The 26,812-nt window shown below is 35.9% G+C and overlaps 1 protein-coding gene across 1 annotated transcript in view; it reads right to left on the minus strand.

Moving 5' to 3' along the window:
* Nucleotides 1-148: 148 nt before the first annotated feature.
* Nucleotides 149-26,812, minus strand: part of LOC126979199 (peroxidasin homolog pxn-2) — a 57,833-nt gene continuing 31,169 nt past the window's right edge. The window contains exons 5-24 of the mRNA XM_050828446.1: nucleotides 24,752-24,821; nucleotides 21,119-21,248; nucleotides 20,276-20,468; nucleotides 18,843-18,980; nucleotides 18,234-18,463; nucleotides 16,783-16,908; nucleotides 15,799-15,951; nucleotides 14,909-15,084; nucleotides 13,652-13,787; nucleotides 12,390-12,661; nucleotides 11,425-11,598; nucleotides 10,754-10,930; nucleotides 9,270-9,473; nucleotides 8,388-8,630; nucleotides 7,385-7,569; nucleotides 6,456-6,724; nucleotides 5,722-5,871; nucleotides 4,926-5,072; nucleotides 3,163-3,319; nucleotides 149-2,107 (exon numbers count right to left, since the gene is read on the minus strand). Coding sequence (XP_050684403.1) covers nucleotides 1,925-2,107; nucleotides 3,163-3,319; nucleotides 4,926-5,072; nucleotides 5,722-5,871; nucleotides 6,456-6,724; nucleotides 7,385-7,569; nucleotides 8,388-8,630; nucleotides 9,270-9,473; nucleotides 10,754-10,930; nucleotides 11,425-11,598; nucleotides 12,390-12,661; nucleotides 13,652-13,787; nucleotides 14,909-15,084; nucleotides 15,799-15,951; nucleotides 16,783-16,908; nucleotides 18,234-18,463; nucleotides 18,843-18,980; nucleotides 20,276-20,468; nucleotides 21,119-21,248; nucleotides 24,752-24,821 — 3,513 coding nt within the window. The 3' untranslated portion in view covers nucleotides 149-1,924. The remainder of the gene's footprint in view (nucleotides 2,108-3,162; nucleotides 3,320-4,925; nucleotides 5,073-5,721; nucleotides 5,872-6,455; nucleotides 6,725-7,384; nucleotides 7,570-8,387; nucleotides 8,631-9,269; nucleotides 9,474-10,753; nucleotides 10,931-11,424; nucleotides 11,599-12,389; nucleotides 12,662-13,651; nucleotides 13,788-14,908; nucleotides 15,085-15,798; nucleotides 15,952-16,782; nucleotides 16,909-18,233; nucleotides 18,464-18,842; nucleotides 18,981-20,275; nucleotides 20,469-21,118; nucleotides 21,249-24,751; nucleotides 24,822-26,812) is intronic.

The following is a 26,812-nucleotide window of genomic DNA, read 5'->3' on the forward strand; positions in this document are numbered from 1 at the left end:
AAACAGTTTAACGGACAGCTTAACGGTACATATTTGCAGCGACACTTACTGCGACTTACGAACGTCCTCACGGAAAAAAAATTTGATTATCATATTGTCGCTGCCTTCGAAAGTTGCATTGACGTTTGTGAAAAATAAAACAACAATGTTTCTTTCTTAATTAATTCTATAAAATATAATTGTACAAAAAATATTGCTATTTTAATTCTAATTAAATAAAAAATACGTTTCAGTAAAGTATAGTAATAATAATTTATACAAGCTTAATCTTAAGAATACGGCAGTGATTTGTACAACAAAGTGGTAACATTTACTGGTACGGTTATTACTTCTATCAGATATTAAAAAGTGATTATTCTGACAACTTACGATATCAGCAAAATCTGCATCGATTATAATAAAAGATGGCGTACATATATTTGTTTTACTGGTTCATTTACTTCTAATTTTCTTACAATTAATAATTTTTACTATTATTTCTGGAACCATCCAGACTGTGCAGACTAGATGAGGGTCTACGAACTAAAACACTCTTATAGTCTGCACCATAGATAATACAATATAATATATACCGGCTCTGCAGGATTTTGCCTGTTTTACAAACAAGATGGCGCTGTCACGCATATACATATATTAAATAGATGATTTACATAATTTATAGCCAAAATGATGTAATTTCAAAGCATGTAAGAATGGTTTTCGATAGTCAAACACTCTGAAAACATTTTGAATCTGTATTCTGAGTGGTTGAGTTTAAACTGTCATCTATCACTGTTTGCAATTTTTTGCTTAGGTAGGGATTTATTTTAAAATTAAATTGATAAGTATTTGTTGTTGAAAAATGTTGTTTCTTGAGTGAAAGCTTCAATCGCTTCCCATATAATATAACATCAATAATAACGTCAATAAATTTAAGATAGTTCAAGTAAAAAAGCTTTAACTAACTTAACATATAAGCACGTAATAATTTAAAGTTCTAGCAGTTCTGTTACTGTTTGCAAATTATTTATGTGAGGGATTTATTTCTTATACCAATCCTTTGTACAACTTATTTTAATGACTTTCTATATCTACGAATTGACAGCACCATTTATTTTTTTTAGCTTCCTATATAAAAATACTAGTAAAATTTAAACCTATATTATTTTACGTATTTTGAACACGGCGTTAAATTATTACCTAGCAGATATTTAAGTAATTATTTAAAAACAAGCCAAGATTCGGTAATATTTTTTAAGTTTAAAGATCAATATAAATTTAAAATTTGCTTTATTTATTTTAAATCTATTAGGAAAGTTATGGGACCGGAAATATAGTTTAAAAGGAAATGCTTTAAATGTGAAGAGGAGTTAATCATTATTTTATTAATAAAATGTAGGTCTGTAAGTAGTAGGTTAATAATCTTTGACAAAGTTGTAGTACACGTTATCTATAACGCTTAATTTTATTATAAATTCAAACATATTTGTTTTTATCGTAGGTACTGTTTTCTCATCGACATTATAACCCAGTAGAGTATCCTAATACATAATGTATGTATGTAGTCGCAATGCAAACAATTCAGTCAATCAACTTAGATAAGCAGGCCGGGGTACTGAATGCTCATTGGTCAGGTAATAATCACAACATATCGTGAACAATTCCTATTGGCTAATTATCTCTATATATTGAAAAAGATCTGTTCCTTATGGAGTATATGGAAGCGTTTGCCCTTTATTGTCTGTGAGTTATATGATCGTTGATTTTCTACTATTAAACTTATGTTATTGCTTTTTATTATTTAAATAATTATAGAAACTCGTCCATTCTAATAAATAGGATTCAATGAAGTACTACCAAGATTGTCACACTTATCGAGCAAGCTTGCGTGACATCAGCAGTTTTTTTGGTGATTTTTAATAATATATGGGGTTTGTATGGGTTATCACTTGGCGATGAAAGGTGTGAGGTCGGGGAACTTGAAGTTGATGGTGGGTCGTCTTGGGGCTCTGCCCTGCGGCGCTGCCCCACATTGCGCCGTGCATACGTCGTCACGGAGTATCGCTTCTCGCGGCCATTCGCGCGCCAATTGAGCGCAATCCGTTATACGCAGTGATGCACATTGTGCCTGTCGAAAATTAAAATAAATAATAATTACATTCGAAACATAATTAAAGAAATTGGGTCTGACTTTATTAATGTTAACTGGTTGCAATTTTGGTCGCAAATGACAAACACTGATTATATTATTATGAAATTCCGGATTTCGAGGTCTGGAGGTCACGGTCAAATTATTGAAAAAAATCAGTAGAGTTACCAATTAATAATTTATTATGAAACCAAGTATAGATTCTTTTTTTAATTTCTTTTACGAAATCTATTGTGGAGGCCCCGGGACTCTAGCCCCAGTTGCCAAGCCCCTAAGTCCGGCCCTGTGATTATGCATATCGCTAGTACCACCGAAATATATAAGTAGATATGTGCAGCCCTCTGCTCGCTAACAGCTTTTTTATGCAAAAAAAAGTGGCGAGTGAATATCCAACTGATGGTAGTGATACGCCATGTCCCTTAAAGTGCAGTGCCGCTCAGAATTCTTGATTGAACCTAAAATTCTAATCGGCACCGCAATTGCGCTAGCTGCGGCGTTCTTGACACCGAAATATAAAATATTACTTTCATATTATTCCTTGATATCATAATATAAACGCCGCTTTCGTAGGGTACCTAGGCGGTATTCTGTGCAAAGAAGTGTCCCACTGGTGAGTAGTAGTATTATAATTGATCTCTACTGTAGTACTTCAAAATAGGATTTAAATCACTGGACGTGTTAAAGTACCACCCATTCGAAATAGTATGCGTCACACCTGAGAAGAACGTGTGCAAGAAACTCGGCGATTTTTTTTTTTATTTCGTTACAATATATACAATATCGTACAATTAAAATTATAAATAAATAGCCTGACAGCGTTCACTCCATTCCCAGTCTGTGGTATCATTAAGAAAATCCTTCATGGTGAAGTAACCTTAACCACACTAACGCTTTTTAATAATTCTTTTGAATTTCGTAACATATTTTTCTTCGTACCTTCGGCTTGACAGAAAATGGTGCAACTTCGGTGCCAATCGAGACGCCTCTCGTGAATATTATAAAGGAGTAGCTGCTGATAACACAACAACACTCACCCCTTCAGCGGAGCATATACAGGAAGTACAAGGCGAGGGGAAAGCAGACTCGCCGAGTGGAACAGCGCGTCCTGCGATCAGGCAACCCTGCGCCGAATTCTCACGCCAGGCTGAAAGGTCCAGCTTGGGAAGAGACGAGCACGGTACACGGGGATTCCTGAAAAAAATATGTTTTTATCGAACTTACCGTGTTGGTTACGGACAATGAACTGAGGAGAACCACCGAAACAACACGACGCATCGTTACACATACAATGAGTTCAAGCTCTGGTTGATGCATCCAATATACGATAATTTATATTTATACAGTTAATTCTTATTAACTTTTAATGAAATATTTGGTATTTAAAACGCTTTTAACTAACGCAATTCTTATATTGGATGCAGTACCTTACAAACTAATTTGTTTTGTATATAACAGCCATTGTAATTCTTCTCACGAGCTCTACTTATTCCGATAGATGTACTACTTTAAATTTTTCTTTGAGTGATTGTATATGACCAAGCTGATATATATAGCAGGAGGAGCTCTCTTTGCAGAGCAAACACGTTATCAATGTCAGGAGTATGACCCCACAGCAAAATACCGTACGTCATCGTCGTTGTCGTTTACATTACCATGCAAATTTCCACCGAAAATGGTTTGAACGAGATCTAGTTAGTAGTTTTTTTAATACGTTATGAATCGTTACAACGAACTACAAGAACTTTTATATTACGTTACTTGCTGCTACGGAACCCTTCATGAGCGAATCCGACTGGAACTCGCCGCTTTTTATTGTACGTCAATTCCTTTTAAATGTGTTTGTAAATATTATACGTCGAGTGAAATCAAGCATTACACTGACAACAAGGCAACATTAAGTCCTAAAACTTAATATGCTGAACACACACTGTATTATATATGCCCATCAGAATTAGAGTACTGTTTATCAGCATTTGGTGTAATATTAACATACATTTTTTCTATTAAATTATTCTGGATACGAGAATCACAAAAGTAGAAATTTCGTAGTGATTTTTAATTTGACAAGTTTGATAGTCTTTTTCTGTATTGTTCAAAACCTTAAAAAATATTTCCAAATCCAAATGTTTTAAATTGTCACATTCAGGAGATTAATTCTTGGTACCTGGTATTGAGGGTAAAAGGGATAACCGCGAACTTCGCCTGTACAATATAGTTGAACGTACCCTCATTCCTTGACTTAACTCTTTGAATGAAAATTATACCGCCTAGTAACAATTGCAGAATAGTAATCGAAGATCTGTAGAGCATACTTAAACTTTGCTTTTTAGTTTTACCAGTATAGTAGTAGATTATGGATACCACAACGGCCCCTAATTCTGCCGTGAAGCAGTAATGTGTAAGCATTATTGTATTTCAGTCTGAAGGGCGCCGTAGCTAGTGAAATTACTGGGCAAACAAGACTTAACATCTTATGTCTTAAAGAGACGAGCGCAATTGTGGTGCCGATCAGAATTTTTGGGATTTTCAAGAATTCTGAGCGGTATTATACTGTAATGGGTAGGGCGTATCAATTAACATCAGATAAACGTCCTGCTCGTCGCGTTCCTTATTGATATAAAAAAAGACTCACATAAAACTTAGCTGAGTGTGAATGAAATAAAAGATAATGCCAAGTTTACACTCAGCAAAGTTTTAAGTAAGTAAAATATGAGCAAAGTATAATAACGCTCTGTAGATCTCACCCTTAGAATCCCGGTGCAAATGTTTGTATGATGAACTAACTGTGTATACTTACAAGAAGTTGCTGGGCAGATCAAATGCCGCGCGCTGAATTTCCGTTGGTACGTCAAAGTTCTCGCAAAGTAACTTGGAAAGAGTTGACTTCCTGATTTCAGCTAACTGTTGTTCTGTGAATTTTGTCGCTGCATTGTCCGTCTCATACCTGTAATAATTAAAAATATTACCCAATAATGTAAAAATTAACATTTAGTTTATATGAATTCAAATTCAAATACTTTTCAGATAGGATTTAAAATCACTAGTTATTAAATTCATGTCCTTTGATAGTTCTAAAGCGTTACATTATAGTTTACATATTGTATTTGAAAGTCTGATTCTATAAGGGAAATATTGTGCAACAATGTGTCTCATTCCCAACTATATCAATATGATTAAAATAATAAATTAAAATTTTTCGTAAATTACAAAATCATTCCAAATTCATGTGTACATTAAGAAATCATCATCATCAGCCGGAAGACGTCCACTGCTGTACAAAGGCCTCCCCCAAAGACTGACCTGAGCTGCCCTCGTCAGATCTTGTGGGGGGCATACAAACACCCCGTCTTCCGGTACGTGGTCTCCATTCGAGGAATTTACTACCACAACGGCCCTCGATCTGTCCATCGAACTATGTGCCCTGCCCACTGTCACTTCAGTTTCGCAATCATTTGGGCTACGTCGGTAACTTTGGTTCTCTCACGGATCTCCTGATTTCTGATTCGATTCGATTCGAAACTCCGAATATAGCCCTCTCCATTGCCCTCTCAGCAACCATGACTTTAGGCTTTAGAATTAAGAAATATATTTACCAAAATCTGTCACATTTCCTCAACTGTCTGAACTGGATAGCGATAATACAAGCGAATGTTGGACCAACAAGACCTCCTTGCAAGGGTCGCTCGCTCATACCGCCCGGGAACAAGTCAATGTCGTCTACTGTTGGGTAGATACGCTTCAACCTAAAACAAACACCACTTTATGAATAGAGTCATTAATATTTGTTTCGAATTTAAGCGGAAAATAGGCCAAGAAAGTGCTTCAGAATTTCGATAAACTTCCTGAATTTTCCGTACGGTTCAAGCAATAAAAATAGAGATCTCTTTCTAATTTATTAATGCAAGTCATACTTTATTACCTTAGTGTAAGGTTCAATTGACAGAAATATCTAAAAAGCACCGGGAAGTCAATCAAAACCCTTCGCTCTTATTCATTGCGAATGAATACAAATAAATATAATACGAAGATTTTTTGACTAAACATTCACAGTTGCAATAAAGTGATAAAAATTAATCTTGGGGCATGGCAGTGCGCCACCAAGTCGAGCAAAAACGAGCGGAACGGCCGTACCATCCCTTTCTCGAAGCAATTGATGCTATTTTCGACCACCTATATGTTTATTCTAGCCATATTTATATTTCTCTTGCCGTTTCTATGCCGAAGGGGACACTCGAATTAAATTCAATGCAGTATCATATCACATCAAACGTTCCAATAAAAGTACTGTAGACATATTATATAACAAGAAAAAGGTGGCCAAACTAACCTTGCGATAACTTCATCAGGAATCTCCCTCGATAAATCTTCAAAAGTGGTCGCTCTCTTAAGATTACACAACGCCCTGTAGTTGTTATAACTCGGTACTCCATGGTCTCTTGCTCGTTGTATGTTGAGGGCAATGAGATCGACCCCAGAGAACGGAACTTTGCGATCCTCAAACAAATGGTTTGTCACTTCTCCGGTGATAAACTGATCGAGAGTTTCCATTGGAGTTGATGAAAGACCACGTAACAATTCATCAGTCATTGGAGGGTGCTGGAAAATAGAAGCTGTATTGTAGATAATTGATCATATAATTATTGTTATTATAAAGATGAAGAGATGTTTATTTCTCTGAACGCGCTAATTTGATTATTGGTAACTATTTATTACCATTATGCTATTACCATTTGGATTTAAAAATAACTAGATTAAAGTGCAATAGTTAATACTATCTAGAAAGACTATACTATAGACACTCTCTAGAACTTGGCTACATCTTAAAGCCTAGCTTAAAAAAATTGCGAATTAAGATATTAATAGTATCCTATGCCGATAAGTTGGTATATGTTTAGTGGACGTGCGCTATTGTAATGGCCAGTGTATTAGTATATAAATAGGTTCTGTAACAAGGAGTTCTTATTCGCATACTATATGACTATTTATTTGAAATAAGCCAGAATTATATATTTTATGCCATACAATTACTATAAGCGAAAATCGAGAGGAACAGCTAAATTAAATTTTAAGTCATTATATCGGGTTTCCCATCATATTGCTGACTCGAGCAGTTACTAACCCCTATAACCCAATATTTTTGCCAACAACTGATTTTTTACTATGCGCTTTATCCACGCTATTACATCTCCAAAAGATTCCAAAAATGGAATGCTCTTAAGTTGTTTTTTCGACATGATGCGGATTTCAGTAACTTACGGTCATGAACATGTCGGGCCTGAAGAAACCGTCTCTTAGTAGAATGGGAGGATCAACGGGTTGGTAGGTGGGCGACAGACGCGGCAGATGTGGTCTGAGCAACGAGTGGCCGAACCTGAAGGCAGCCGTTGCAAACTCCGTGACGATGGCAGGGTTGCAAGTTGGGGAGTATTCCTTGTAGTAACCTGGAGACATTCAGAATATTTTCTTGAGACCCATTAGATTTGAGGAAAATTCAAAACAAAATGCCGCTAGTAGAAATAACGGGCAAACTATTAATAGATTCGCATAGAAAAATAAGTAATTTTAATGGCTTATACTTGTGGGGACCAACAAGTTGGTCTGACATAGTTTGATTGTCAGATCGACGGAATATGTTGGTTGATGGACCAATCGTCGTGGAGATCTTTGGCGGAGGCCTTTGTCTAGAAGTGGACGTCCTGCAGCTGATGATGATATGTGGTCAGCAGTAACATGGCAGAAACCTGAATCGCTAATTGGCTCGTAAAGACGCCACTTTCAATCGAAGCTATATTTGACAAGAGGCGACAAATCCATTATCATTGTCAGCCCTATCCTATATGCTAAAGACCGCCAATTGCAATACTCCGCAGTGAACGAATTTTCCGGCAATTCCATCTGTATTATATAGAGACTGGGTCTGTACTGTGAAATCTATGTGGTTATTTAATAAATACAATGTTTTAATTTACCTGAACAGCTGGCAGCAGCCGATTGTATTTAGCAGAATTGGCTGAAGTTTAACGTTAAATGTATATGTGTTAAAAGAAAAGCCATAATTCGAGCGATACCTTGGAGTATTTAAAAAGATTTATCCAAGACATCGCCAGAGCCTAATGTAAGTAATTTTCGGTTCCCTGTTTTTTTTTATATTTAAATGTAATGAAACATGAGAAAAATCTAGTAATCTGTAAAATCGAGAATGCTCAAAATAAAGTCACGAGACTGGATGTCCTTCTCAATTAACTTAAGAGAAACTTACCAGCAGGCAACAGTTTCAATCCGTACAGATTGACAGCATTCCAAGACAGTAGTCTGGGTAAGAACTCGTTGTAAATAATGTGTGTGAACTCAGCAGTGATGATCCTACGGGCGTGCTCGAAGAGCAGGTTCGCGTCCCAGTGAGGGTTCACACCACGAAGACCTTCGATCAGCCGATTGTGCTCCCGGAGGAAGATTGTGTGAATTGCAGTGAGACCAGGCTGTTCTGACGCTCTGCCGTCACCTGAAGATCAAGATAGTATAAGTATTTGCAAAGATTATTGAGTCGGTAATAAGACGGTTTTTAAACATTTTCATTCTTATTTACCCACGATTAATAGCTCCTTTTAAGTATCAGACCTAACACTATTGCCAGAACTACGTTTAAAAAAACCAAAATTAAATGTTCAGGGCAGTGACATTCTATATACATAATAACATGTCATTCGCAGTCTGATAGCGGAACGGCAAAAGTGTGCTTAAAGAAGCACACTTTTCTCCGTAGTCGAGTCAACTGCCACGTTCCAAAATCAGTATACGTAACCCGAAATGAAGGCTTAAAGTAGTTTCTCCGAAGCCAATCAATCTGGAATTCTCTACCAGATGACCGCGGAACTAGCAATTGCTCGCCATAAGGCATTATCGAGGCATTTAGGGAATATTATTCAAGAGCGGTGATACGACAAACGGGTTTTTGGTAACGCTCAAATATGAATTTTGTGTGGGTTCAATTGAATAAGGTTCAATTTACACCATTCCGCGATTTTCTTGACGCGATAGAATAAGCAGGTTTCTTCCGGCACTTTTTTGTTCACTAGTTTGTTCTTATGGTACTTAAATTTTCAGGCGTATACATTAGAAGACAATGTGTAATAATATATACCAGCAATGAAGCAGTAACCACTGGGCGCTTTGCACTCGGGGTGGCTGTCGGATCGTGGTAGCAGGTCCTTGCCGTTGAGAGGATTGGCGGTGGCGTTCAACCGTCCGTTGAACCCACGCAACGAGCGCACTATACACGGGTTCTCCCCGTATATCACCGACCCGTCGATATACGCCGTGTTTTGATTCACTTGTTCACGGGGACCTATGAAGTCACATTAAATTTAATGTTATTCAATAATTGAAATAAAAGAACGATAAATATTAAGAAAATACTATTTAGCTTGTTCTAAACTCGAATTTCATTATTTTTTATGACAATAAGGCATGAGACGAATAGGGCGTTCAGCTGATGGTAAGTGATACGCCCTGCCCATTTCAATGCAGTGTCGCTCAGGATTCCTAAAAAAATCCAAAAATTCTGAGCGACACTACAATTGCTCTTGTCACCATGTGGATAAGACATAAGATGTTAAGTCTACTTTGCCCAGTTATTTCACTAGCTGCGGCGCCCTTTAGACCGCAACACACTTTACTGCTTCACAGCAGAAATAGGCGCCGTTGTGGTACCTATATCAGCATCCTGTGCAAAGGAGCCTCCTACTGGTAAATAATATATAGCTAGTCTTAGATGACTCATATGGCCCAGTGTTCGGTAAAGTTGATTTAATAAGCTGGGGTCTTTGTTTATAATAATTAGGTATGTGTGAGTGTGATATTTCTAAATAACATTCCTATGAAATTAACACAAGCACCACAATTACTCCACCATTCCCAATCTCTGGTATCACTAAGAAAGTCATAGTAACCTTTACCATACAAACGTTTATTAACAATTCTTTGAATTTAGCAACACACTTATTTTTCGGATCATGTTGTAAAAGCGTATACATTGCCCAACAAAAGACATACTTGACACCACGGAGATACTCTTCGCTAACCCCAGGTATTTGTCAAAAATGTAAATTAGCAAATTTATGGCGTTTCGCGAAAAAAATTTTTCTGCTAAAGTAAAAGATAAAGTATTCTTTTAATCAAAGTTTATAGCTGTACATTTAGTTTTAGACATGTGTTTATTAATTATTTATTAAAACTATTCGAATATTCGAAATTATGTTCACTAATGTCTTTTAATTAAGAATTAATGGATTTGGGACCATTGAATATTCAGCAATGATACAATGTTAAGAATGTTAAATGGAGAGTCCAGTTTCATCATCATCGTCACCATCATCAGCAGGAAGACGTCCACTGCTGGAGAAAGGCCTCCCCCAAAGATTTTCATGAAGATCGGTCCTGCGCTGCCCTCATCCAACAATTAATCGGTTCATCTAGTGGGGGGCCTACCAACACTGGGTCTTCCAGTTTATATGTTTTCAAACATCACACTTTTTATACAAAAATTTAAGAGTTCTGTCGTATTTAATGCCCGTAAACTCTTATACTGAAGGTAAAGTCCTAAAACTGGTGCACGAGTATAATTACCAAGCTGCTGCTGTCCAGGCAAACTCCTCATGAAGGGGAAGCAGAGGCGTTCTCCCGAAGTAATGTTCACTTCAGGATAGTAGTGGTCTCCTCTGGGAACTGGGAACGGGTTACATTCGGGGTGAACGGTGCGCGGAGAATCGCACGACCTGCAGTCCGGAATTGACTCGTGGAAACCTTAGGTAGAAAAATATGATTTTTAATATATAATTAAATTAAATTTTTAATCAAAATTTATGAACGATCCAAGACTCGAACCCGTGATCACTCGGGTTCCGCCCGAGCGCTCTTTCAACTGAGCCAAGCGCTCGAGTGACGAATGGTTCGTAAATCTTGATACATCTTGTTCAAATCTCAGGTATCCTGTAGATGGAGCCACAAACTGTTTTTGCGACGCATGCGGAGCGAGCGGAGCTATTCTTAGCTCGCAGACGGTAGATTTTTTACTTAGAATATTAACTAAGATTTTTTTACTATGTACGAGTTCTTACATTACATATTTTAAAATTATAGCGTATATGTGTCATTCTTTTGTACAGCCTATATTATTGTAAATTAATCAAAATCCATTCAGTAGTTTTTGCGTGAAAGAGAAACAAACATACATCCATACATTCTCACATACTTTCGAGGTTTATATTATTGGTAGGGTACGGTTTTCTTTAACTAACCTTTATGTATAGGCGTCATGGTTAGCTCGTGGTCCAAAAACTGAGCGAACTGCATCGTCATGAGGGTGTATCTGGTGTGGAGGTTGGAGATGTCAGGGTGTATCACAGTGGACACGGTCCGCGGGGACGGCAGAGGAGTACCAGTCACAGAGTTGATGCGAGGACGACTTACACCTGGAAGAATAATACATTTTAATAAATACTGTAAATGATGAATTATTTAACAAACCCATCATTTTAATATTGGGTCTTGTAGCACTTAAATTAAGAGCTGCTTGAATTGTCGGGGATCCAGTGCTCTGTGAACGCCTCAATCACCTGTCGTTGCGTAGAGCCGTGTTTCTTCTACCGCATCTATCACGGGGAGTATTCCGAATAACTGTTTGAACTGATTCCACCTTCACAAGTTAGAATATCATCCCCATAATTTGGATGTTTGGAGTTTCTTCTCAGTGCAGTTTTTTTTCAAGGAAGTTTCTGCAACGTACAACCAAGCTGTGGAATGAGCTTCCATGTGCGGTGTTTCCGGGATGATACGACATGGGCAATTAAAAAAGGGCGTACACCCTAAACGCTCGTGTGATTCCTCTGGTGTTGCAAGTTGTGGGCAGCGGATATCAATTCACACCGGGTGACCCGTACACTCGTTTGTCCTCGTCTTCTATAAAAAAATCTGAAGATCTATTGTGCTCTATCTATCTATGTATTCGGGAGATAGCCCTAATGATAATCATACTCGCTGTGATGAGAAGGTTAGGGCAAACGTTTTGAGCTTTCCCTTGCATAATCGGAGTCCTTAACTGTATGTAAATCACATCCTCCAGGCATAAAACGTTTAAAAGGCGCAGAGTCCTCAAATAGGGTAGGTCCTCTGCCTGGAGTATTTTTTTAAATTAACATTCAAGTAAAAATGATACTAGAAGCATGTATTACTACGACTGTAATATGACTGGTTTCAAACTTACCATCTTCATACACAGGCGGCAAAAGTCTAGCAAAGGTCGTCAAACTTTTTCCCAGATTCGGGTTACGCAGATTATTGCAATGTCCCGTGTATGTCCTGAATGGGCTACCAGCATCACAGGACCCGACGTCATCACACTGGGGCTCTATCACAGGGCCTAGCTGATCTTGGCCTAGGAAGCCACTCACGTCCACAGATTGTAGCGAGTCCACGAACTCATTGGCTGAACCAAACCCGAGCGCGTCGTCGAATATTTGACGCTTGCGTCGATGGCTGCAGAAAAAAACAACTTAACAAATTATTTGACCTGTGTTTCCCCGGGGTAAAAAGAATAGGGTAGTCCCAGGCCCAAGGGTGTCGTAAGAAGCGAATAAGGGTATTTACCAGTGGGCTCCTTTGTACAGGATGCCAGCTAGATTATGGATACCACAACCTGTCGCCTTTTTCTGTCGTGAAGCAGTAATGTGTAAGCATTATTGTGTTTCGGTGTGAAGGTCGCCGTAGGTAATGAAATTACTGGGCAAACAATACTTAACATCTTATACGTCATGGTGACGAGCGCAATTGTAGTGCTGCTCAGAATTATTGGGTTTTTCAAGAATTATGATCGGCTCTGCATTGTAATGGGCAGGGTGTATCAATTACCATCAGCTGAACGTCATCTTCGTTCCGTCCCTTAATGTCATAATAAAGATATTTCCACCTTCGATAATTTTTCCCTTTAGATAGAACCTCTTCATGTTAGGCAAGTTTTCATACATAGAATAAAATCGGATAGATTTTTATACGAGTAAAAATGAATGAGTCCGTACTCTAAGCATTGTGTTCTCAAAATTCTTTGAAATGGTTGTTTTTTATTTTTATTTTATAACCAGTTTTAATTTAATTCTTTTCACATCAACATATGTCTATAATCGAATAGGCTGTATACGCGCAGGACCTTTACCATTGCCTAGTTTCTAAATAAACATATTTATTTGTTTACCTTTGATTTGTTTTTAACTACTTCCTACAACTGTATTGAAAAAAGGCGTGTGAAACTCCCAAGTTTGTGACACCCATGTCTTGGTTTTTGCAAACGAATCGCCATTATGCTCCAGCCGAAGGCGAGGGTTTTTTATGTCACAGTAATATGTAATCTACCATCTTTCCACCCTTGAATCACAATATTGGTACTGTTGCATTATACTTCAGAAAAACTTTGCACAAGGAAAAATAAGCACAATGATATTGAAACTAAGACTGTTGAGAATACCCACTTACCCGTTAATAGAGTTTAGAAGTTCGTTTGTAGCAAATTCGAAGAATAGCGAAGTGTTGGCAAGTTTCAGCGCATATTTATTGGCTTTGGAGAAAGACGCTGCAGTTCCTACTGGCGACTTTGGATCAGCCCCTCCTCCTATAACCAAAACATATTCTTCATGACCAACATGTTCCCAATAAGCCCATAATTTCACCTTCGTTACCTTTTTGGTCTAAATAGTAGTTTTCATTATAATAACACTAGTAATAGGGCATTGCTTGTAACTTATTCTAGTAGTCTTCATTAGATACATAATAGCTTAAAGGATAAATGTATGTACTTTTATAATAAAGACCTAGCCACTGTCCAGGGCCAATGCGTATAAATAAAATTAAATGTTTTCTTAAAAAATTACTCTGTCGTAAATCCTACGAATCCACAGCTGAATATCTAAGTGATCGGACAGCCTGGGACTAGATTATGATTTATTTATAGCAATAACAATGACAGTAGAATATTGTATATTTTATTAAAAAGGCGTAAAAAAATAAAGCTGTCGTAAAGATAAATAAGTGATGTAATAATAGGAGAAATATTGCTGCATCTACAACAAGTATGAATAAAGCACATTATTATTACTATTATTAAGTATGAATAAATGACAATAGAAATAATACTAAAGGAATCAATTTTGAGAAAATAAATGCCTTTTTATGCCTTTTAATGCTACGACTCTTTGTTAGGTTTTTAAATCTCTATCTTATTTTTGTTTTATTTAAAGATGTTTATGTGGTGAAGGTTACTATAGCATAAATGACTTTATGATAACACAGACTGGAAACGAACCGACCGCCGTCAGGCTATTTACATTATAAATTTGATTAAATCGAAATTTAAAAAAAAGAGAAGCCTGCTGAGTTATTGCACCCGTTCTTCTCACTTTCTCAGGTCAGAGGCATACATTTCCGAATGGGTAGTAGTTTTTGACTTTCAATAAGTGATTACATATTATCCTATTTCGAATAGGAATTTTTTAAATTTGAACCAACTATCACCAGACGATTTTGGTATTAACACATCATACTGTTTGGTACAGCCATGGAAATAATACAGAAAAAAATATATTATTTATTTTATATTTATAGAATAATAGAAAACAGATTTTTCCAACATTATTCGTATTATTTTCAATAACCAGGAATCGTTAGGCATAACATTCTTGCTCGATAAGCCCGACAATTCTATTTTACTCCGGAAAAATTATATATTCAACTTACGGGTTTCCCAAAGCATATATTCCATTTTCTTTCTGTCAGCCATTTCTTGCTTAGCTTTTTCCAACGCCGTGGTTAGCATGTCCTGTGAAAGTCTTTCTGCCGCTTTTGCACCGCTTTCGTCTTTCCACGCAGAAAGTTCTAAACGATTGTGTTGAGAACAGTGTTGACGTGCATTCCTGAAAGAGATGTTTACTTTAGGGACGTATAAGTGTATGGGCCGGGAAGTAGACTCATAATTTTACAAAACTCGATGGCGGTACATTTTTTATGAGAATAAATTACGATATGAGCAAGAGATTCCTGCCGCCGAATTCCACCTTCGCACGACACGCCACAAATAAAGATATCAGCTCCACCATCTGGATGTGTGGCGTTCCGCAACAGTGCGGTTTTCAAGGAACTTTGTTCCACGTTATACAAAGCTGTGGAATGAGCTTACATGTACGGTGTGTCCATGACGATACGACATAGGTACCTTCAAAAAAAGCACGTACACTTTTTTAAAGGGCTGGCTAAACCTTTGTGATTCATCTGGTGCTGCAAGAGAACGTGGGCTGCGGTGATCACCTAACAACAGGTGACCCGGTTGCTCGTTTGTCCTTTCTTCTATAAAAAAGACCTTCATCAGAGGTGATACTTTCCCATAACAATGCAGTGCTGCTCACGATTGTTCGCTGAACTAAATTCCGAGCTCTTATGTCTCAAAGTGGCAAGCGCAATTGTAGTGACGCTCAGAATTTTTTGGGTTTTTCAAGAATCCTGAATGGCACTGCATTGTAATAGGCAGGGCGTATTAATTAGCATCAGCTGAGCATCCTCCCCATCTCGTCACTTATAGTCATTAAGATTTTTCTTAATCTATTTATATAATTCCACGGTAAGTTACTTACAAGTAAGGATCTTCCTTAACGAACACCTTCGGCTGTATAGTCTTAACATTGTCGTCTACTCCACACAATAATCCAGCGAGAGATACTTTCCGGAGTGCCGACAGTTGCTCTGCAGAAAATGAGGATGGAGGAATATCGTTCTCATACCAGAACCTGAAAAAAAAATTACATGTTTTATTAAATCGCTGTTCTTTATCACTGCTTCATGTTGTTACTTTGAAATGAATATATCTACAGTTATCTATTAATATATATGTGTATATAGTATTCGCACAATACCTTTATTTATGAATTGTATGTGTGGGTTGATGTATTTAATCTTAGATATATTTAGACGTCTTGATAGATCCTCTTGCTGCTAGACAACCAATGAAATCAGGCCGGGTAAATCGTCTTACACTCGCGATTTGTGTGTCACTTTGTGTTAGTATTGTGGGCTGTTTAGAAAGGTATTCGCGCTTTTGCAATGCGCCCTTTGTAAAAAGATATACGGGTACCTTAAGGTGATACTTTGTTGTGGTTCAGTAAACAATATGTAAATTACCTGTTTAATTATCTCTGGACCTCACGTTGATGACGTCACATCGTCGCTTTGTTACGGTGTGCAAAACAAGCATCACTAGGATGTTATTATTAATAAATAAACAACGATTTATGTTGTTAGTATTATAGATTGATGAAAAAGGTGTTGTGTTGTTATAATGATTTTATTTTTCTGGTAGAACTATTATAGCGACACAAAATAACATAAACTACAGAATTAATCACAACAAAAGTCAAAACGTAATAATCAAAACATCAAAACAAAGCAGTGATAGCACGAAAATATCACGACATGTACCTAACGGCAATGGAACAGCAAACCGTACGGACGCAACAGGACGTGCGGGGGTGAAAGGGAAACGGGGTTCTAGCGAGGTCCAGGGATAATGCCGGCCGTGTCTATAGACCTTTACACTACACTGTCAAAGAATGCATTGTTACCTGTCACTCTTCTTGAGGTTTGCGAACTGGAGGGCGAGAACACAGGCCATGGTGGAGCCAATTACAGCCCCTGAAGCCGGCTTCTCCATGGCACCTCCCACCAGGAGCTCCACATCTTCCGTGTTTCTGAGACAATTATTAAAATATTTTTTTACTTGGATACAACGTGGATAGAAGTCTATATATAATCCAAGATACGAATATGAAACACGTCGGTTTTTATACTTTATAATATCAACGTCGTGTTTAGTTATCGACTCGACTTAACATGTTCTACGACTATTTTTGATATTGAAAAGAGTCTTAATGCAGGTAATAATAATACATTTTGTTAAATAAATCAATTATTGTTATATTAATAAGTTATTATAGTATTGTGGTAAATAATGTATAATTGTATCTAATTATATTTAAAAAAGCTATAGATACGAAAATATTAGCCTTATTTCATTTTTTATGAAAGGCAATTAAAACCCTTGATTATTTTGCAGTCGGTGCTTATAAGATCCTACATCATCTAAAATACATTGATACGATGTAGGAGTACATCGTTACGCTGGGTATTATCATTGTCTACATATCAGCCACTTGCTGCGCCCTACTGAAGTCAAGATTGTGTGCGTATGACTTTTTACCAAGGCTGTGCTTATGAGATTATTTATCCTCAACAATATACCGTCGTTAGGTAGTGTTTTTTCATCTAAGACATGAACATATTATGAGCCTAATGGCTACTTGCGGCGCTCGACTGAAGCCAAAATTGTCATGGTCTGCGTTTGTCTTTATACTAAGACCGTGCTAATGAGATTATAAATCCTCTAAAGTTTATTATAGTCGGTAATGTGGTATATTATCATAGATATACATGAACATATCAGCTGCTTGCTGACTGAAGCCAAAATTATCATAGTTTGCGTTTGACTTCAGACTGAGTAGGACAATAAACGAGCGTACGAATTATGGGTTCATCATGGTAAGTGATCATCGCCATTGATACTCCGAAGGAAACACAGAACAGTACCGGCCTTCAAGGTCAGTGTACACGCATTTTTGAGGGTGTTAATGTCGTATTGACCTGGATAAAAACGCGCGGTTCATTGCTCAGTATCATGTGAGCATATATTAGCCACAATCTCATACTCTACTGAAGCCACGTGTGGCAAAGTCTGTGTATGAGTCCACATTAAGCTTATGTTGATGAGATCATAAACTGTTAACAATATATTAACAACACATGGACTATCCAATGGTTGCAATTTTTATTGAGTTTAAATTCCGCTAAGTTTTGTCTTAAATCAATTCGACACATGTTTCGCCTCTACACAAGGCATCCTCAGGAGATGTTGACTCGCCAAATTCTGGCACGACAGAAGAATTTGAAGAATAGAAACAGAAACACAAATAAAAATTATGGACTTCTGCAAAATAACGTCCAATTCATATTATCATACCTGTACATATCAGCCATCATCTCTTGCTGCGCTCGACTGAAGCCAAGTTTATCAAAGTCTGCGTATGACTTCACACTGAGCATCGGATCACACATTCTCAAAACCCGCAAGTAAGGAGGTACACCGTGGTCTCTGTTCCGGTTGAGGTCCCACTTAGCCGACGCTGACAAGCGTGAGAGACTCTGCGCGCTCGTTTGAACTAAGTCCGTAATTGATGCATTGGTATTCATCTGAAATTAAAAATATCTGTTATTTAGTGTTGTATCCCCTTTAAAATTCACTTTCACTCGTTTCATCTTGACTAATTGAAGTTCGCCTCGAAAAAGTTCTTACGCCGGCAACACAGTTCTTGACCCCTGGTGTTGCTGATGCCCATGGTCGGTTGCGTCACCAATTCCCATCACGTGAACCAGGAGGCTCAAGAAGTTTTCATTTCTACCGGGTCAGTTCCGCTTTCATTCTTCTTCTGTCATTCACTACGATACGTATGTATAAGAACCATCAGGTCTCCATGAACTTACTTTTTCGATTTATATTGAGATATAGTTGCAAAAAGTCATAAGGAATTGTCATTTATTTGATAATTATTATTTTTAAGAAACTACTTACCAGTTTTTGGTTTATCATAGCATCGAAAATGGGTGCGACGGAGAGTATTTCGGCGTACGTACCAGCGCGGATTGCGCTCGAGTATCCCCTCCAGAAACCAAGCGATTGTAACTTCAGTTCAGCCTTCGCCATACCAACCTACGTAAAACTCAGTAATTATGACTGTGAAGGATTAAAAATAAAAATATAAGCCTAAAATTAGTCTGATTTTAATTTGGTTAAAATTTTTTGTAAACTAGTCGCTATTATTTATTATGCCTAATGTCTTTCATGTTGGTTACGAAGCAAATATCTTCCTGAAAGGGTCTTTACCAGTTGGGTACCCTGTTCATTATCTTATAAGAATATACTCTTTCTCTTATAACTAAAATGTTTTACTAAATCTGCTAACCCGACCTATTCATAGATCAGGTGGACTTTCTGGTTGACAATTCCTTATATTATTATTCACATTCACATTTCTATTTTGTACATTCAACATGAAACATGAAAAGGTACCTGAACCATCCATTTCAATGACTCACTACATCTATGTTAACTATGTATTCATCGCTTATTGAACGTACTATTTGAGAAATAAAATATGTGCAAGCCTTTTCAGTGTTTTTAAGATACCATAATTATATTTCTTAACCATGTTTTCTATTTTCTAGTTTCTTCAGTTACAAACTGGGATTTTGTATAGTGTTTTATAGCCATATACAAATATATATGATAATTATGACCTTCTAGTAAAATGATCTAATTCTTGTTCTTGTATCTCTTATTAAATTTATTTTATTTACACAGTCCTTATTATTTTTATGTCAAATTAGTACAAAATATTTCGGAAAATCTAGATGCGTCGCACTCATCATTAGTTCATTTATCAAGGAGCTATCTTCATCAAAAAAAATTTAGAATAAGTAATATTGACGATAAAATTTGTTGAGGCATACTTTAATTCTTTTTTTATGGAGGACAAACGAACGTACGGGTCACCAGATGTTATATGATCACCGCCGCCCACATTCTCTTGCAACACCAGAGGAATAACAAGAGCATTGCCGGGCCTTTAGAAAAGTGTACGTGCTTTTTTTGAGGGTAGCCATATCGTAAATAATCGTCCCTGAACCCCGCACAAAGAAGCTCATTACACAGCTTGGTTATTCTTGGAAGAAAGTTCCTTCATTACAGCACTGTCGAGGAACGCTACACATCCAGATGGTGGGAATGGTATTGTAATTTGTGGCGTGTCGTGCGAAGGTAGAAGTCGGCGGCAGGAATCAGGTCAAACAGCTCTTCGGAACACTCCCCGTGATAATTACGGTAGAAGACAAAACAATGAAGCGACGAAGTTATCTACCTCATAAAGTACTGGGTCTCTGACGATTTAAGCAGTTTTGCATTGCACCCAGTCAAATGTTTCGAGCTGATACTGGGGTGATACTTACTTCTCCAAGCAAAACAGGGAGGAACTCATTGTAGGTAATGTGCTGTATAACTGCAGCCACAGCGCGTCTGGTCTCCAGGAACAGGGCGTTGTCTTCCCAGAACGGGTTTAAGGTATAAAGCTCGCCGGCGATTCTGTTGTGCTCGTTCAACAAGGCGGCGTAGAGTGCAGCACTTGGAGAGCCGTCATTGCACCTTGTGATAGAACGTTTGGTAAGAAACCAGGTGAAATATAACAAAATAGTTAAATCTTTCTAGCTATTTATATTATTGTTAGCATTATAATATTAGAATAACCTGAATGCTGAGGAATCAAATAAAGCTTATATTTTGTTGATGGTGAAAATATCAATTTTCTAAGCAGATGTAGATTATTCATGTTACCAAGCTATCGCATTAATGCTCGCCAATTATTACTCTTATCCATGATATTCGCATAAAATTCGCTTGAGCAACTGTTAAACTAACAATTTATGCATCATCTAAGCTAACTTTAGTCATCAAGGGTATCGCGTAGTTAAGTATAATCTATACCGATCAAAAACCTTACATAAGTAGGTAATAGATGATAAAAAAAACAAGGATCAAATTGTTGTACAAATCTGTCAAAACCAGCAACAAAAAAAAAACGCAACGAGCCTAATAAACAATTAATTATTTATTTATTTAGCAACACACATAAGTGTGTCTATTAAGACGGAATAAATAGATGGCCTATCTGACGAAAGGATCAACAAAATAAAGTGCAAATCGAGCAACAGACAACAATAAAAATTCTCTAAAGTCGAGAAGAAGGTCACACATGTTAAAAAAGACAAAAGCTACATCCGTGAACACGATCTTACTTTCGACACGACGCAAGGTCGACTTTGCCCGCATCGTAAAGCCGTAACGACCGCAGTTCCTTCTCCGAGCTTCCGTACAAAGCCGAACCATCTAGTACGGATGTTGCCAGGTTCATCTGTTCTCGATGCTCTGAAAATATAATTTAATTTCGTTAAAATTAAGACGACTCTAACCTGGCTTACAAATACAATTGGCATAAAGTTTTATATGAGAATAAACCAAGAATATACATAAAGTTTACAAATAGCCATATTTTGGCTTACGATTGGTTTATTAGGACGTATAACGTTTCCCGCGTCTATTTGCAAGCTGCTAATCATTCGGAAATCCTCAGAATTATCTTCAAATGACAGTGTTGTCAGCGATATAATCAACATTTTAAATATTTATGGTTTATTCTCAGGTATAACATTATAACAAGTTGATTTGTAAGGCCATATAAGCATAGCGTTATAGGACATTAAACGCAAATTGTTATATTTTTAAACGTTCAAAAAAACATGCGTAACCTAACTTGTTGTAAATTGTATCGTCGAGTGATTAGATTATTATTTTTGGTTTGTTATGAAGTATTAATGACCAATTTAAACTTGAATCCTTGATCACAAACACTTATAGTAAAGTCGCATGAATTGTTTTATTTATCAGTGGAAAGTACTATCATGTATATGGTCAAATACAATTTTAATTTATTGCTATATTGTACAAAATTACTTCAATTGCTTACATAAAATTACTAAAAAAGCACGGTGGTATATCTATCTCCATAAACACAGTATATATATAGCTTATGGAGAGCGTATGGCGTCGATGACGCGAGTTCCTTCATGTTTGTTCACCCAAAAAAGGCATAAGAGGCATTTATTTTCTCAAAATTGATTCCTTTAGAATTCTTTTTGATATCATTTCTAATGTACTAGATACTCTGAGAGAGAAGAAGTGGCGCAAGAAACTCTCAAAAAGAGCTCCACTCGCCTGAAGAAGTTTCACTTCAAAAATTTAGTTCTACAAATAAAACTAGTTAATATTTGTATGAAACACTGAAGCAGGATTTTATAAAAAAAAAAGAATGGTGAAAAAATTTCTGAAAGTGACTCTTTTTATATAGAGCTAGATACGTCATACTGGAAATTTATTGTGTAATAAAATTTATGTCATTGAATACGAAATTTAATTTTCTAGACATTAATAATTACTTAAACAACAAATTCTAATAATTGTTAAGCAAAATTAAAAGTTAAACACATCACATCTCAGTACCACGCTCGTTTAAAAATAAAATTCCATTTTTGTTTTGCCATCTGAACCTTAAAGTTCAAAATCACAATTCAAATATTTTTATTCAAAGAACCTATCAGCTATGTCGATTTGGTGTGCCAATATGATTTAATGCCAAGCCAGAAACAGCGTCATGAGGTAAAAAAAGAGCAGGGGCCTTAGCCCTTTTGCGAACCGGTACTCGACCGTCGAACATATTGTACCTATAAATATTAATTATACTTAAATAATGTTATAATATAATAATAATTGTATAATATAAAGTAAGTAATAAGTACATTGTTGGAATGTGAACGGGAATTCAAATTCAAATATTTTTATCAAATAAGATATAATAACACTTATTGGAAGTCAAAATCACTCATTCAAAAAGTATGCCTCAGACCTGAGAAGGACCGGCGCAAAAAATTAAATGTGGTTACAATGTAATATCGTTCATTAAAAATTTATTATTTAATAGCCTGAGGGCAGTCGCACCATTCCCAATCTGTGGTACCATTAAGAAAGTAATTTATGTTATAGTAATATTTACCACAAAAACGTTTAGAAACAATTTTTCTGAATTTCCTAATTCATTTGTTTTGAACGTTTTCTGGGATCTTGTTGTAAAAGCATATACATCAATATACAGGCAGGAATAAGTGAGGAGAAGTCATTTACTTCTTTGCTTTATTTCCTTGGTGAACGCCTGACGCAAAGAATATGTCATGTCATGCCATTATACACCAATTCAGTAACTACTTTCCTGAGATCTGATAAGAGCACAATAAATCTGGATTTTTAAATATTTAAATTGTATAACAAATACTTAAATAGAAACTAGTGGCAATCGTTCCGTTAGTAGAGTGTCCCGTGTCGCATTGTCTGTTGTATCGTTGAAACCCCTTATTAATAATAGTCTGCTAACTTAAAGCATTGTTAATTCTCACTCTGTCTTCTTCTATTGACCTAAGTCAGAATGGGAAAAAACACTACTTAGCGGCTGTTTTAAGTTAGCGGACCATTACGAATAAGGGGGCAATAATATACTACATCTCTTGCTCGTTTTGGATTAAATTATATTAAAACATTTCGGTACATGTATGCCGGAAATAGCTTTCGTGTCTTGAAACAATAAATATTCTCCATAACATATTTTATCAAGAAGGCTGCGGAATTCTGAATAATTAGCTCAGATTTGAATGGCAATCATTTAAAGAAATCCTTAAATAAAAATAATGAAAATTTGACATAAATGGATTGCATAAGAAATACCTCTACTTTTAAATATTAAAGCTGGTTCCAACTTATAGCTCATAACTATTTACGTGACCTTATAAGAACAAAAAATAATTACAATCAATGACTTTTATTAACAGAATATGAATAAAAAACACACCCACACCGCAATCATTTATATGTGTTTTGTATATCAAAACGATGGTTCATTGAACCACTTTTTTTTTTATAAAATTTGAAGTGCGCATTTGAGTGGTTTCTTGATTGTTTAAATTTGCAAATAGAGAAAGAGATGCGGTACATAACACTTTAACGTACAAAAAAAACTAGACTTACAAACACGCTCAAAAAACTCTGCCTACGTGTCTATTAGGTAGGTTTTGACCGCGCTTTGAATACAACGCCACACAATCACAAAGTGTTCAGTGAAAAACTGTCCAAATAACAGCCCCCTAATAAAAGATAATTTAAAATCATTTTGCTAAATAATTTTATTTCAATTGCTTTATATAATTGCTAAAACAAAATGCATCGTCGACGAAATGATGTAACTTATGTAACATGTCAAACATTTCGCAGCATAATCAATAAGCTATTCATGAGAATAAACAATAAATATACTTTGAACATTATAGCCTCGAGATAAGGTATTAATTTGAATGAATGTTATAATATTATCTGTATAAGTTGTGTATATATGTATACGCATATACAACGCCGCTCGGGTATTTTTGACGACCTTTTAATAGGCGATTGGGAGTGATGTTTACATCAATGATTCTAGGAATTTAATTAAATGTTAATCAAGCACTGTGTAGATGGGGCGACATCTCTCGCACCCACTGGTACACTATATAACGTTTAAATAAATATGAAGCCCAAAACGATAAAAGACGCTTTAACATACAAATAATAAGATACTTAAATATACTTCATAATTAATTTGAAGCTGTAATTTTTTTCACGGTTGTTAAACTTTTAATTGACTAAATTGATTCACAGCTCAAATTCGTTTTGTTGAAACATACATATTATATCATATATCAGACAAAACGGTGGTTTATATGAGTTTATAATATATTTATACGAGATAATTTTATCAAAACTTTTTGTGTTGCATTTCTATGAATACTTACCAAAAGTACAGGTGTCCAAATTTCTAGTTGGAGCTGATCTGGAGTAGTCACACGAGGAACCTTCACATTTCTGTAAAATATTATATTAATAATGATTCAATTATACATAGGTACAGAATCTTCAGCGAAGAACTTAAATGCGCGTAAGTGATAGTAATAGGGTCTCAGTAGCGGAGTGTGCGAGGGGAGAACATGCGCAGTTCACACTCAGCGTACAATAGGCGTTACGCGTAATGCAATATCAATGTTCATACGAACTACGCATTAGTTTCGCTCATCACTCAAGATTCAGACCACTGCTTATAAAAATATTTTCTATTATAGCCAAGGCTACATTGCTATGGAGCATGGGACCAGTTGATTTCTCTTCCCTTCCAGCTTTGGGTAGATACTAAACTAAGCCTATTTAGTCTAATCGGCACTTGTATATTAACCACGTAATTCCTATCGTTACATATTCAGAATATATATATATCCCACATTTACATATTCTTCTAACACATGTTCAAATTTAAAAGATCGTATATTATTACGAGACTTCCTAAAAATATGCGTTTGATTCTATATCTTGCATAGGGCAAGCCATCAGTTAGCCAGTTCGGTCACAATTTATTTCTATACCTCGTAATAAATAAAATAATTACTATGGTAACAAATAAAACAATTATTATAGTAATAAACTGTGATCTTAAACTCTTTGTTATATGTTGTGAATTAAGTTAATGTAATAATAATAATAATTAAACACTTTACATTAATATTAAACCTGAAACGATATAAATACGGTTAGTTTGTTAGTTCAGTCACAATTTATTTCTATATATACATATGTATTATATATAAAATAATTATTATTGTAACAAATTGTGATCAAGAAACTCTACGTCAGATATTGTGTAAACTAATAATAACACACTTTAAATAATATTATTACCTAATATATAAAATTCTCGTGTCATGGTGTCAAACTTTGAACTCTTCCGAAACGGCTTGACCGATTCTCATGAAATTTGATTTGAGTATATGGGTTGATGTATGGGTAGGTCTCAGAATCGGACAACATCTATTTTTCATCCCCCTAAATGTTAAGAATGGTCCACACGTTTTATTTTTTTTTTAATTTGTTTGATTATGAGTCAGCTTTAAAAAATACAAACAACTTAAAATTTTCACCCATCTACGATCAACAGTTACTTTTGTATCGCGAATTTAATATCGGCAATACAACGTTTGCTGGGTCAGCTAGTATCTAATAAATTTGATATTAATATGGTTCACTAAACAATAGATGGAACGCCCATGTAAATACGTGAACAGCTTACGTGTGAGCTTTTAACCTTGCTGTGAATCATGATTGTTCAAAGCTATTCTTTGTTATAAGGTCATCAAAAATTACTTTAACAATGTACATAATGTATTGTGATTGAATTGGCAAATATGAAGGTTATAATTTTATTTATTTTTATTTTATGCATCAGAATGACTATGGGGTTCATCTGATAGTAGATCACACACAGGCCATTATAATTGAAATGATTTGTAAGTTGCATTAAAAATATGTACTTGTTAAACCTAATCTGTCTTGAAAAGAGCAACATTAGTATTTCTTGCTCGTTCTTCTCTAAGGAAATCTGCTTTCCGAATGAGCTGTATGAAAAACAATGACATATTTGAAGTGTAATGTGATTTACCTATAAAATAAATTATTTTGATTTGATTTGATTTAACGTCAATGATTTTTGCAATAGTTCTACAGATGCTACAAGTAACAGCCAATAGGCCTTGGGGGTTTGGTGACTCGATTTTATTAAACAAATCATAGCTACTTTATTAAAGTTTAGAATTTATCTTCCCAATGTAGACTACATCTAATTTATCTTGGCTTCAAATGAAATGTATATGTATATGTTGAAATAAATTACAAGTAATATATATTTATGCCTTGAATTCTTAATACGAAAGTAACCAATTTATTGAAATTGCGAATCTATGCAGACAAAGGGTGCGGTTGTGTTGAGGATGTACATCGCCTTCTACGCGCGTCGTTTCGTCGCAATGAGG

Source organism: Leptidea sinapis, chromosome Z, assembly GCF_905404315.1.
Source record: "Leptidea sinapis chromosome Z, ilLepSina1.1, whole genome shotgun sequence".
In the NCBI taxonomy this organism is placed as follows: domain Eukaryota; kingdom Metazoa; phylum Arthropoda; class Insecta; order Lepidoptera; family Pieridae; genus Leptidea; species Leptidea sinapis.